Here is a 13,417-nt window from a genome sequence, read left to right on the forward strand (position 1 = left end):
AGACCCTGATTTTGACCAGATGTAATGCTTGACATTAATGCCAAAGAGTTACATTTGTATCTCGTGAGATCATGAGTCCATATTTTCCTCATGCCCTCAAAGTCCATTTAAATGCCATTAGGCAAATCCCAGTTGGGCTGTCATTTGTCTTTTACTCAAGAGTGTCTGTGGTGTAGCTACGCTAGTATATAAAGGCATGACTGATGGAGTGCTTCAGAGGCAGCTTCTCCTTTCTCTGCAGAAGGCCTTGGCCTGAAACATAAGTGACACTTCCTCCTCCCTTCAGTTCACCTTTCATGTTAACAAAAGTGAGCACAGCTTAGGTACCCATATATGTTTATTTTCTCTGCATATTGTATGTTGATTATGCAAAAAACAACAACTTCTCTAACCTATTATAGCCTCCAAAGCACACACTATATATTCAGTGATAAACAATATTAGTGTGTTTTAAAAGGGATGTTCAGAGCCCTTCTCTATGATCAGGACCATTTTTGATAGATTGGTCTTGGCTATAAAAAGCCAGATCAATTTTTGATCCTTTTTGTTTGTATGCGCCATATTAAAGCTGTCAAAAAAGTCTCTCTTGTGCTTTGATAAAACACTGGAACGTCTGCTAACGCACACTGCTGTGAGCGAATGAACCGCAGAGCTCACAGCAAGCCAGCAGTTTCAATTAATGATATGACAGCATGCTTCGGGACTCAGGAAGGGATGTGAGAGGAGCTGAGTTGGGTTCCAAGTATTTCAGCTATATCTCTCAGGTGCACTATTCATCTAAATTGCTGCTACTGCTTTGAACTTCTCTTATGCTGAGGATAAGGCTTAGATATATCGTCCTAGTACTACTGATCCAACTGACTTTGCTCTTTTCATGACTATGATACAAAACACTGCAGGACATCATACAAAATATTGCAGGAAACTCTCAAGGAAGGGCTGTTATACACGCTTTTAATGAAGGCTGACTTTAGGCTAAGTAGCTGTTTTTATGTAAGAAAAGAAGAAAGTTTGACATGGACAGATACTGAACATAGAGATTTTGACCAGGATCATGGGCAAGAAAACATAATTGGGACATCCCCTGTCGATACTGTCATCGTTGATACATTTACACCAATGTTTAAATATGACATTGACTGCAGAATGATGAACTGGTTTTCATGTATCATTTGCCTTTTGAGTATTCGCTCTGTTTTTGATTAAGCAAGAAACTTAAAGACGTGCTTTGGAGAGGCGTTGTATTGTTATTGCCATCATTATGTTGCCCTAAACCTTTGGCCTTCCTTGTTATGAGACAGTAAAACAGGTGTTCTAAACACCTTATGCTTACTCACCTGACACAGAGCACAGATGGACATAAAGGAACAGTATTATATCAAATATCAAAAACTTCTAACTTAAAATGATTCACAGAAATTAATGAAATTGCTTTGTTTTCTAGGTGAAGTGGACCATGGAGGTGCTGTGTTATGGCCTAACCCTTCCCCTAGAAGGGGACACTGTCAAGCTGTGTGTGGATGTGTACACAGACTGGATGATGGCCCTGGTGTCGCCCAGAGACTCGATGCCTCAGCCTGTGGTCAAGGAGCCCAATATGTACGTCCAGACCATCCTTAAACATCTCTACAACGTCTTCGTACCAAGGTATGTCAGAAATGTTCACAGATGAGCCTTTATCTTCCATCAGCTGTAGTTTTTCAATTTAAAAGTATACATTTGTTTTTGCTCAGTGTCTGTGGCTTTTAGAGGCACACCATTTTTGATTGCTAATGTCACTTCTAATGCCTGCTGTTTTCTTACCCGTTTGTTTCTGATTCCCACTTTCTCTCTGATTTCCTCCCTATCCCCTTATTTCAAACTCTCCGTCTCTCCCTCCAGGCCTGAACAGCACAGTCTGAACCATATCAGGCTTTGCCAGCAGGTCCTGACTGCAGTCCAGAAATTGGCACGGGAGTCTGTTTCCATGGTGAGGGAAACCTGGGAGGTGCTGTTGCTCTTCCTGCTTCGCATCAACGACACATTACTTGCGCCACCCACGGTTGGAGGTATGCCCCGCCTCGCCCTACACAACTACTCTTGATGTGTTTACTTAGTTATTAATGAGGATTGCAAATATCAATAATCCCACAATGTCTTTTAGTTGGGGTGGCAGAGAAACTGGCAGAGAAATTGATGGCAGTGCTGTTTGAGGTGTGGCTACTGGCATGTGCCCGCTGCTTTCCCACGCCACCATATTGGAAGACAGCAAGGGAGATGCTGGCCAACTGGAGACACCACCCTCCTGTTGTAGAGCAGTGGAGCAGAGTGGCCTGTGCCCTGACCTCCAGGTTAGAAAGGCATCAGCTGAACCTCTTGGATTTAGTGCTGAAAAAGGTTTCAAACAGTTTTGTTTATGCTTGAGGTATTGCTGAGTTGTTTGATAGAAATTCAGATAAAGGGTCACTTGACTTGTCTAACCTGTTGTCTAACCTGTGTTTGCAGAGAAAAGAAGCAAACCTAATTTTTAGTTAAGAGAAGTAGCCTCTGAAGTGGGAAATGGTGTATTTATGGTTGAAATATAGACAAGAGGAAAAATGATAAAATAAATATCTGTATTTTGAACTGAGTGTGATAATCTGTACCTTCCTCTCTCAATTCCTCAATCCAGGCTTTTGCGCTTTACCCACGGACCATCCTTCCCACCTTTTAAGGTTCCTGATGAAGATGCCAGCCTGATTCCTTTAGAGATGGACAATGACTGTGTGGCACAGACGTGGTACCGCTTTCTCCACATGCTTAGGTGCATAAACCCTAATATTCCTTGGTTCTGACCTTAAAAAGAGTTGTTCTTTTCCCATCAAACTATCTCCACACAAATGATTTTTCACGTGTCATAAGAGACAGAGAAGTTGTTGCACAAAGTGGAACTGAAGTACCACATATCTTACATCCCTCTTACAATCAAATATTTCCCCTCTCTTTGTGCTTTACTTCCAGCCTTTAAAATGGCTGCATTCCCGTCTCAGTTCTGACAATACTAATGTCAGAGAACTGATTCCATTATTTCCAGGCCAAAGCAGAATCGGATATCAGCTATCCAAATCAGCTCTGGTGGCATCTGTGAGCTCTTGCCTAAAACATGAATTTTCCCCTCTATCTGTTTGTTTCTAGCAACCCAGTGGACCTGAGCAACCCTGCGATAGTTAGCACCACTCCAAAGTTTCAGGAACAGTTTCTTAACTCCAGCGGTATCCCTCATGAAGTGGTGCTGCATCCATGTTTGAAACAGCTACCACAGATCTTCTTCAGGGCCATGAGGGGCATCAGCTGCCTCGTGGATGCCTTCTTGGGTAAGAGTTAAAATGAAAAGCTCAGTCATGGGACATGTAAGAGGGAGTGTTTTGTACCTTTAAACCAAAGCGCAACAAAACATGTTAACATTACCGCTTATTTTGCAATGCATAGTGTTGTGTTTTAGGTTTTTGAAATGTGTTACTCCTACCTTCTTGGCTTTAGAATAAGAATTGACTTTATTGGCCAAGTGTGTTCACATCAAATCAAAGAATACCAATTGGTGCTGGAGTGCAGGATAATACATTTAAAAATCTAAAAGATCTGTATTGTTTAGAAAAGGATGAATAGAAATGTAAAATATAGTAATTTAGTTGGGAAAAGGGTACTATAATATGCACTGAGAGTCATTTTAACCATTGACAGCAATTCCAAGCAAGTAACAGTTTTACTCCTTTGCAGTTGTTACTCTGGACTGTATTCCTGAGTAAAATCAAGATGGAGGATGTCAGTCAGTAATAAATACCTGTTGAAACATTTCAATAGAAACATGTCAGTGTGATTTTTCTCTTTACACTGTAGGTGTCTCTGTTGAAAAGAGAGATGTACGGGAGAGGGTGTTCATTTTTCCTCCAGTGCTGCTCTCTCATGGTACAGACATCACCTGATACGTCACGTAATGAGATGGGCATATGATCAAGTTCTCCATAGACCGAATCACAACGTTTGTTTAACTTCCGCATTGAATACTCCCGCATCACGTACACAAAATAAAACAGTGCTGGGCAAACGCTGCCTCATTTGATCAGGTTTTAGCCACATAAAAAGGGCCCACCAAACAAAAAAAATCTCAGTTGAGCGTACGCTATATGTAGAATGTTTTCACTGCCTCACCTTACTGCCAGACAGCCCTTTCTGGCGGAGAATTGAAGCTGTTATCTCAAAGCCACCAGACTCCATTGACATAAACAGAAATTTTACTTAACAGAACATAGGAGCTGTTGGTCTACCACTGTCTCAATTGGGTAGTGTCTAATGTTACGTGGAGAAAATATTCGTTGCGTAAACTTAAACTGAAATTGCTATTTTTTGTTCAGGTGGGTCTCATTAGGTGGCCAAAATATGTCATGCTGCCGTCGGTGTCCACAGCAGTACATTTCTTGGCTTCTGTGCTGGTAGATTTGATTTATCAAAGACGCAGTTAAAGCAGCACAGTACATCAGATCGGTCAGACCATCATGTTTCTATCTTTAAACATTAGTTTTACGGCTGAAAATGGCAACGTAAATATGCAAGTTGTCCAATTTCACCTATCTCTACAGTTAAACAATTGCCAGTTGTCTACAGGGAGGTGATTGTTGTTCGCGCGATGTCACAGTGATTCGGTCTATGGATTGTTGGTGATGTTATTAACATAACATAACAGTCTGCTTTAGCAAAATGATATGTTCCACATATTCAGATTAACCTACAAGATCATGAACAAGGGGTCTCTTATGGGGGCCAAAAATCAATCAAGATTAATGGATATTAATTGTCACTGATTCGTATCTAACCATTGTTGTGCTTGTCTACCAATGAATACTATCTATGATCAAGTAACAGATTCTGAAGCCATCTCATTTGCTTCTTTGTCTCTCTCTCTCATAACATTAGAAATGGGGAAAATGGCTTCATATGATTACATTTAACCATAACAAGTCTGTCCACTTGAAAAGTGGGGGTTTCAAGATTGTTTTCTTTTTTGCTAATCAAAAATCTTCCCCTTCCCCTTCCCCCTGCTATGGGGGAAAAAAGACCTTACTCTAGTCCCCAGCTGATTTTACCTTCCTGCCCACAGGTATATCACGCCCCAGAGCTGACAGTGCCCCGCCCACCCCAGTCAACAGAATGAGCATGTCTCCGCCCCCCTCCATCACCAACACTACGCCCCCTCACAGCCGCAAGCAACGTCATGCGGTGGTCACCAAAACCACGAGCAAGAGTTCAACTGTAAGTTCAAGCATTAGATTAAATCATAACAGATAATTATTGCTGAGTTAGAAAAGGTTTGTTTTGTAGTTGATCTACAGACAAAACAAGGCAAATATATTTCTGACACATTTTGTTGCCACACTAGCCAAGATTTGTGTGGAAGAATACTGCTGCACCTTTTGATTTTCTTTTTCTCGACGAATCTAATGTTGTTGTTTTTTTCTTTGACCAGTCGGTTTATCTAACAACTAATTTATAGATTATTTTAAGTGTAAATTTGTATTACTTGATCAATATAACAGTGAATTTACCTTAAAATCAATATCAAAAACCTTTCGCATTTATATTTAGATAATTTTATTCAATCATCTTCTCTTAAAATCAGTGATAATTGCAGCATATTTTGAACCCTATCCCTATGTACTCTATTTGTTAGATGCCTGATCAGAAAAAAACTGGACCACCAACTCAAAAGGATTGCTAATGCTGTGACACATTATTTTAATCACAATCTATCATAGCAGCCATTTCCCTGAACTTGACACTCAGTACATTTTCTTAAGCACTTCTCTTAAAACATAAAATGGTTATGACCTGGATTTATTTCATCACTGGAGTAATATGCAGTAAAGATAATGGCAAATATATGTTTGCATCAGTGTGGGGCAAGAAAAGTAACTGAAATGATTTACAGACTGTAAATGTTTAAACCATTTTCTCACTCCTGCATGACCGGTAAAGTAAACAGAAAAGTAGTGGAATAACCATGTTAGGTGACGCATGGTGTTATGTTAGCAGCAGTGCAGACAGTTCAAGTGAAGTGACCACTATTAACATAAACACGTTTGGCATGTTTATAATCCTAATATAACTGGGTGGGGACAAAAAGTAAAAAGGACGATGCTGTCTTGCTGCCGTCTTGACAAAGCGCTCTGGGAAACTTTTGCCTCAAGTGTCTATGCATAGCAGTTGTACTTCTGTGATAAGTCATGTTACAGCTATGGGCTGCCGCTTGTTCTCTGGAGAAATCCATGCTTTGAGTGGGCGCAGCTTGCTATATTGTGACGCTTCAATGCACGTTTTGCAAATGAACTATTTAAATAATGGATTACATCGATGAATCGCCCCAGCCCTACAGAATACATGTATCTTTTCTCGTCTTATCTCTGTGTGACCTGTGAGTTACACTAATCTTGTTGTCAGCAGCCTAATCAGATATCCCTCCCCACCCTGCAGGGCAGCGGTAGTCAGCCAACCAAAGCATCCCAGCAGCAACAGCAGCAGCAGACTTCGTCCTCCCCGACACTGCTTTCAAGCCCCAACCAGAGCAGTTGGGAGACTCGGCCCTTGCCAGCCCCAGCACGGCCAAAGGTCAACAGCATCCTCAACCTGTTCGGCCAGTGGCTTTTTGATGCCGCACTTGTCCACTGTAAGCTCCACAGCGGCCTCAGCCGAGACCCCAGCATGACCGGTAAGAAGTGGGGAGATAAGGCTAATAGCGTTCCCATTTATGCATGGGCAGGTGGGTGTTTTGTGCTGTATGTGTTTTGTGGAGTTATCCGTGTTTTTGGTGTCTGTTATTTTTTACTGTATGTCTTTGGGATATCCTTTCCTTTTTTCACCATTTTCTCTGGAAGTTCTTTGTGCCTTTCTGTGTGTGGAGGGCTTGGTTAGAAGTGGCCTGGGATGAGATTTCCATCTGATTCTAATCCATTTACATCTACCAACTATTTAAACCTGGCTAAAACTGCATATATACTATAACCATATGCTAAGGACTTCATACAGCCATCCTATTGGTAAACTCATCGCTAGAGGAGTCAATGACAGCACATACAGTACTTAGCATTTGGAAAGAAATTTGGCTCATCATTGGCTCTCCATTTATTTTTCTCTTTTTGGTGTAGTGTCCTGCACGTGTCTACCATGTCTGGTTAATGTTAAAGAGTTGTAATGGGTCAAAAGTCATGTATTGAGGAGAACAAAAAAAAAAAACAATTCATGCCTGATATGAATTGATCCCAAAATATTGGATCTGCTTTGATTTTGTGTCTCTCCACTATTTCTGTTATCTTGCAGCCTCTTTTATCCAAATTCTCCTTTCTTATAAATCTTGTAAGTAGGAACGGCAGCTTTTCTTTCCTCACTTGATTTGCGTTTTTTTTTGACAAATCTTCCTGCTTTTAAGTTGAGTTCCTCATGATCATCGCCATTATTGCCATTGTTTTTCTGTTCCCACTGCTTGTCATATATAAAAGTCCACCAGCGTTCTCTCAGCGTTTCTCCAAAGGTGATGGAATGGGTTTCACCAACTGACCACTTGTCTCGACCATAACGTTGCCAGTTTGTGACAACGCCACCCTGTTTAAGTTCTCATTTATCTTTCATTTGGGTCACACTAATTCTTATTATTTAGTTTCAGACCCCCCCTCAAGTTCAGCTTTAATGTTTTGTTTTCTATAATTTCCTTTCGTATTGTCAGTTCACTTGAGTTTTGATTTTATTTGTTTGGTGCCTCAATGCATGAAGTGAATGTTCTGTACCTTGAGTGACAGTCATATAATTGCAACGGCGAGGGAGCTGACACAGGGATTTTGCTTTGTGTTCATGCAGCTGAAAACATTTTATTACCAACACACTACACCTTGTCATGCTTTAGGTTGAACCCCTGTGGCAAACTCTTTGTGTCAGAGTTCCCTTTTGAATGCTTTTAAATGATGTGAGTGTGTGTTTGCAGTCATTGAGGTCTTTGTACTCTTGTTGTGATAGTGATTAAATATCTGCTTTATGGTGCTTTTTTAAAAAAAAAAACAAAAAACATTTTTTACTATGTTTCCTTTTTATTGTTGTGTGCATATAGTAGCTACATGTCTATGTTTGCCTGTTTCTCATACATGCATGAATACTAATGACCACATTGCAATTCAGGGTCCTTTCATTCTTTGTCTCTTCGTACTCTCTACAGCGATAGCAACTCAAGTAGGTCTGGAGCTAAGAAGGAAGGGTTCCCAAATGTCCACAGACTCCATGGTGTCCAACCCCATGTTCGACGCTAATGAATTCCCAGAGAGCTACGAGGCAGGACGGGCTGAGGCCTGCGGAACTCTCAGCCGCATCTTCTGTAGCAAGAAAACTGGAGAAGATATTCTGCCTGTTTATCTGTCCAGGTAACGTAGATATCTGTGGGAATGGGCTTTAGTGACATTGGTTGTTAGGATTTTAAAGTGCAAAATATATATTTTTCTTCCTCTTTCTGCAGATTCTACATGGTCCTGATTCAGGGTCTCCAGATCTCTGATTTTATCTGTAGACCAGTTCTGGCTTCTATCATACTCAACTCTTCCTCTCTCTTCTGTACTGACCTGAAGGGCATCAATGTGGTGGTGCCCTACTTCATAGCTGCCCTGGAGACTATTGTACCAGACAGGTGAGACTGGTTTGGATTGTAATTAGCATATTTTAGATGCTTTTTTGGATGCATACTCGATTCTGATTGGCTATAGGATATCCATTAAAACCTGATAATGTACACTTACTAAATAGTTTCGGTAAAATTGTCTGTTCACCTAATATGTATCTGTATCCAATAAAAGTAACCATGGCAACAGGGTTGCAATCTCTGTTTACAACTTATTTACAAGACTGTGTGCAGGCCTTTAGTGCCTCATACTTTGAACACCAAAGGTTGGCGACACCCAAGCTGCAAGAAGTACACTGGCCCTCTGAACTTTATATCACATCAGCGATCATCTCACATCCCGCTCCCTATTTAACTCAATAATTTAAGCTGTGGCCAACAGTGACGTTATGTTACATATGGTGTATCAGTATTCATGAGAATATTGATACTGATTTTGGGACAAGGCCAAAGCTGAATAGGAAGCTAGTCTTCATGTTAGCATACTGTCAACTGCACACAATGTCATTGAATGACTTTGAATCTTGCCAGCACGTCAGCTTTTTAGCTATGAGCTGAGCAGACTAGAAATATCTTCCGTTGCCAAATCATACCTAAGGTTCGTTGTGTTTATTGGAGTAGTGAACAACAATTCCATTGCATAAGAACCCAATACGATGTAATGATTGTTCAAGGTATTAGTTAAACCCTCAGGTGTAAACAGGGAAGCCGAGTTATGGCTTGTGAAAAACGTAAGATTTTGATCTCAATATTCATGAAAATATAAGTGAATATTTTTTTTTCTTTGGCAAGTATCCATGGTATAAGTGGGATAATGTCCTTTGAGGCGTCCCATGTCAGGAATTGATGGCCTCCCCCGTCTGCCATAAAGTAGTAATAATGGACACCTTGTTGGGCATTATCCCTTACTGGTTTACTTGAAATATTCAGGGATTATATGATTTTAGTGAGATTTCTCGTCAGAGGTTTTGAGAATATTGTCTTAAGTTTATTGAAATTGATAAGATTTGTTTTACTCTATTAGGGAGCTGTCCAAATTCAAGATATATGTAAATCCTACCGACTTGAGGAGAGCCTCCATCAACATCCTGCTTGCCATGCTGCCACTGCCGCATCATTTTGGCAACATCAAATCAGAGGTAACTGCAACAGCTTTAGTATCTGAACATTTCATTTATTTTAAATCTGCCACTGTAATGCAGCATTTAGTATATTTTAGGGGTGTCACAATTCTCTAAAATCCATAATTCGATTAGACTTTCAATGTTTAGGCCACGACTCGATTAAGTTTTTGATTTTAAACTTTTTTTTCCAGTACTGAGGACTATGCTACTGTCAAGACTATCGAGTCTTGATTCATAAAGATCACCAGATTGAAATTTTTTTGCCAGGTCATTTACATTTTCAGATTCTTTTTTTGGAATCATTTTAATCGATTCTTGATTTAGAATTGAAATTGTGACACGGTCACCCCTAGTTTGTTTCTGGGTTTGTGGTATGAATTGAATCATTTTTTTCCTGAGCTTATGTGAAATCCTTGTTGAGACATTTTCCGTGTCATAAAGCTAAAACAGGTATGCTTGTTTTTTTTTTTACCATGTCAATGTTTTGCTTCAGGTTCTGTTGGAAGGAAAGTTCAATGAGGAGGATGGGTGGCCTCATGACCAGCCCGTGTCCTTTCTGTCTCTGAGGCTACGTCTCGTCAATGTCCTTATAGGAGCACTTCAGACTGAGACTGACCCCACCAACACACAGCTCATCCTGGGTATCTACTAGCTTCTTTATCTATTTACTTTGCTTCTCCATATTACTTATGCAGTGTATTTGCTACTTAAACCTTTTTTGGACTGTGATAAAGTCTGTTATTCTCTGTATTGTTAAACTTTTGACCCCCCCTCCCCTCTCAGGTGCAATGCTAAATATTGTTCAAGACTCAGCACTGTTGGAGTCCATAGGTGCACAGACTGAAACAGTAAGGCTCAGATCACTGCTGTTCTCGACTGATGAATGATTAACATTTTATAATGCTAGCAGCAGTGATGGACTGGACATCAAGATGGCTGTGTTTTTGTGGTGGTAGGGGAGTATAGATGGGAGCCACATGACGGTGAGGAGTCAGAGTCACAGCCGTACCAACAGTGGCATTAGTTTCACGAGCGGGGGAAGCACGGAGGCCACAAGCCCAGACTCTGAGCGTCCTGCACAGGCCCTGCTCCGAGACTACGGTAAGACACACAGCTGCTCCACATACGCTAATATCCTCGTGTGCGCTGAATTAACACAGTGATGCCAACTTTGGTCAGATCATGCATAACAGGCTTGCTGGAGCATTATTTCATGTGATCAGCCCCCACTTGCTGATCAAACATATAACTTATTGAATTAACACATTTGTTCTTTGTAGCTAACGTGGTTAAAGTGGTATGCAGAGTTAAGAAGCGTTGGGTAAAATGTCTTTGTAGGTGATACCAAAGTTATTTGCTGTGATGCTGTGCTGTTAAACATCTGTTTGGCACTGGGACGTATGGAGTGTTCGGGCTGTTTGCCTTTTTTCTCTTACTGATTGGTTGTAACAGTGTTGCCTAATCAAAAGCATTTCAAAGATTCTGTTGTTTTCTCAACAGGGCTGAGCGACGTTTGACTTAATTAATATGTTGGACATTGTGATGTTAGAGGCTTTTATGTAATTTATTTATTCTTTAATAATAAATTAATAAGGACTGCTCTCATTTAATGTTGTCCACAAGTTTATATCTACTTTTTATATCTACTTTCCCCAAACACTTTTCTACATATGGGCCACTTTGTGTCGCAGGAAATGGGAGGGGGGGGTGTTCCTGTGGGAGAGGATGGTTACATTGTGTTGTGAGGCTCAGTGCTGGACAGGAAGAACAAGAATTAAGAGTGGCTATGGGTCTCGAGACAGATGTTACTTACACTATAGCCAATTTAGGGTTTTAGGAGTTATGTTTTTGCTCATTTTAAATTTAAAGAATTATTAAAAATGGAGCCGGATAGAGAGGTTTAATACAGAAGCCTCAACATAATTACATTTTAAAGCATTACGTTGTGTGTTTAGACCTCCTCAGGTTCTTTAGTTAGAATCTCTGAAATGGATAGTCAGCTAGAAATGATTACCCTGCATGGGACAAAATTAACAACAGTTAAGGTACTGGAACTGCGTAGAGGTAAAATTTTACTTTTGTCACAGCCTTTACTTAAGGCTCTGTGACTTCCACTGGTTAATACTTTTTTTCTGGATTTATTCAGGCAACTTGACGGTTGTTCAACAGAAAGTCAGCCTTAATTTTGTGGTGATTTTTTTTCTTAGAACTGCACACGAAGCAGCAAAACATATCCCAAGAAATTCTAACCTTTTACAAATTTGTATATAAATTCAATTCACAGAAAACCCATGAGATAATAAAAACAGTATATTTATGGTTCATGTAATTGTGTGATAAATATGTAACTTATTAATATATACAGTTTTGGATGATTATATCATTCGTAGAGTTCTATTTTCTTCAAGTCAAAAGTCTAGTCAAAGTCAAAACTTGATCGCTCAGCTCTTTTCCTCAGCAGTTTATTTCTATTTCTACCAACATTTTTCTCAACATTGCGTGCTGTACTGATTTCAAACTCCATTCTAATGCATGTTTTCAGTACCAAGACATATCTAATAATGCGGCATCCAGGACATTTTGCCTGTTGTCCTGTTTACCTTGCCTGTGTTGCCTGAATCCTGCTTTGCTCTGTTCTTTGCGGTGTTTGGTATTTCGGGGTGTTATATGGTCTAGCTCTTCCAGATACGGCGGCAGGCCTGCTGGTGCGCAGCATCCACCTGGTCACTCAGAGACTCAACTCTCAGTGGAGGCAAGATATGAGCATTTCACTGGCTGCCCTGGAGCTGCTGGCCGGGCTTGCCAAGGTAAAGATACAACGTCTGATACACCACAAAGAATAAGTATAATAATCTACAGTCATTACTCGCCTGCCAGGTCAGGCTGGAACAGTTTAATTTAGTTTCAGATCAGCCGTGTTTCAAACAGCAGAAGCTGTTTATTACCACTTCAGCAAACACTCACTTTATAAACCCACAGGTGTTTTACAGGTGAATACTGGATTTTCTACTCCAAAAACATTGTCGGAAAACATTATAGAAAAAAGAAACCCTGTTACCATAGAGACTGATGACCTGAAACTAAAGCCCAGTTCAGACCAAAGAATCGCAACAAGACAAAACCGTTTCAGAATGATGCAGGGAAAAGTTGCAGCAGTGTGAACTGGCCTGTCTCAGCTTGACTCAGGTCGCCTGATGGTGTTGAATGCAACTTAGCTTCTCAAGTTGCCAGTGGCTGGTTTTACAAGGCAAGGCACATCATCTGTTTCAATAGCCAATAAAATTGTAGTGAAGTCCACTGGCAAGATCAGCTACCTTGCTTTTTAATGTTGTGACACCAGCTCTCTGACCCCACCGAATCCGTCTCTTTAACATTCCTGTGGGTGTTGACACGTATGTCCGTCTCCTCACGGTGTGTCAGTGTTGAACAGTGGGTAGGTGCTGCTTCCTGCATATGTGCATGTCACAGTTACACACACAGATACACACTAACAGATTAATCACCACTGGTTGTTGTGGTGTATTTATTATGAATACTGTCCATCTGAATCTCTGGTCATTTTGTTTATGTTTTTGCTGTTTTTTACCATTACAAATGCAACTATAGCAAGTATCTCACTATCACTATC

At 40.5% G+C, this 13,417-nt stretch overlaps 1 protein-coding gene across 8 annotated transcripts in view; it reads left to right on the forward strand.

The window, feature by feature from the left end:
• The window catches only part of ralgapb (Ral GTPase activating protein non-catalytic subunit beta), a 28,694-nt gene that overhangs the window by 2,795 nt on the left and 12,482 nt on the right, over positions 1 to 13,417 (forward strand). For 2 of the 8 annotated variants that reach the window (XM_050064338.1, XM_050064339.1), the window contains exons 3-17: positions 1,445 to 1,647; positions 1,882 to 2,048; positions 2,144 to 2,330; positions 2,651 to 2,782; positions 3,154 to 3,332; positions 3,856 to 3,924; positions 5,114 to 5,265; positions 6,484 to 6,718; positions 8,213 to 8,414; positions 8,507 to 8,674; positions 9,690 to 9,804; positions 10,283 to 10,430; positions 10,573 to 10,637; positions 10,746 to 10,890; positions 12,466 to 12,596. In XM_050064338.1, the coding sequence (XP_049920295.1) occupies positions 1,445 to 1,647; positions 1,882 to 2,048; positions 2,144 to 2,330; positions 2,651 to 2,782; positions 3,154 to 3,332; positions 3,856 to 3,924; positions 5,114 to 5,265; positions 6,484 to 6,718; positions 8,213 to 8,414; positions 8,507 to 8,674; positions 9,690 to 9,804; positions 10,283 to 10,430; positions 10,573 to 10,637; positions 10,746 to 10,890; positions 12,466 to 12,596 (2,298 nt within the window). The remainder of the gene's footprint in view (positions 1 to 1,444; positions 1,648 to 1,881; positions 2,049 to 2,143; positions 2,331 to 2,650; positions 2,783 to 3,153; positions 3,333 to 3,855; positions 3,925 to 5,113; positions 5,266 to 6,483; positions 6,719 to 8,212; positions 8,415 to 8,506; positions 8,675 to 9,689; positions 9,805 to 10,282; positions 10,431 to 10,572; positions 10,638 to 10,745; positions 10,891 to 12,465; positions 12,597 to 13,417) is intronic. The other 6 variants (XM_050064340.1, XM_050064341.1, XM_050064342.1 and 3 more) reach the window with 3 other exon arrangements.

The sequence above is a fragment of the Epinephelus moara genome, chromosome 16 (genome assembly GCF_006386435.1).
Source record: "Epinephelus moara isolate mb chromosome 16, YSFRI_EMoa_1.0, whole genome shotgun sequence".
In the NCBI taxonomy this organism is placed as follows: domain Eukaryota; kingdom Metazoa; phylum Chordata; class Actinopteri; order Perciformes; family Serranidae; genus Epinephelus; species Epinephelus moara.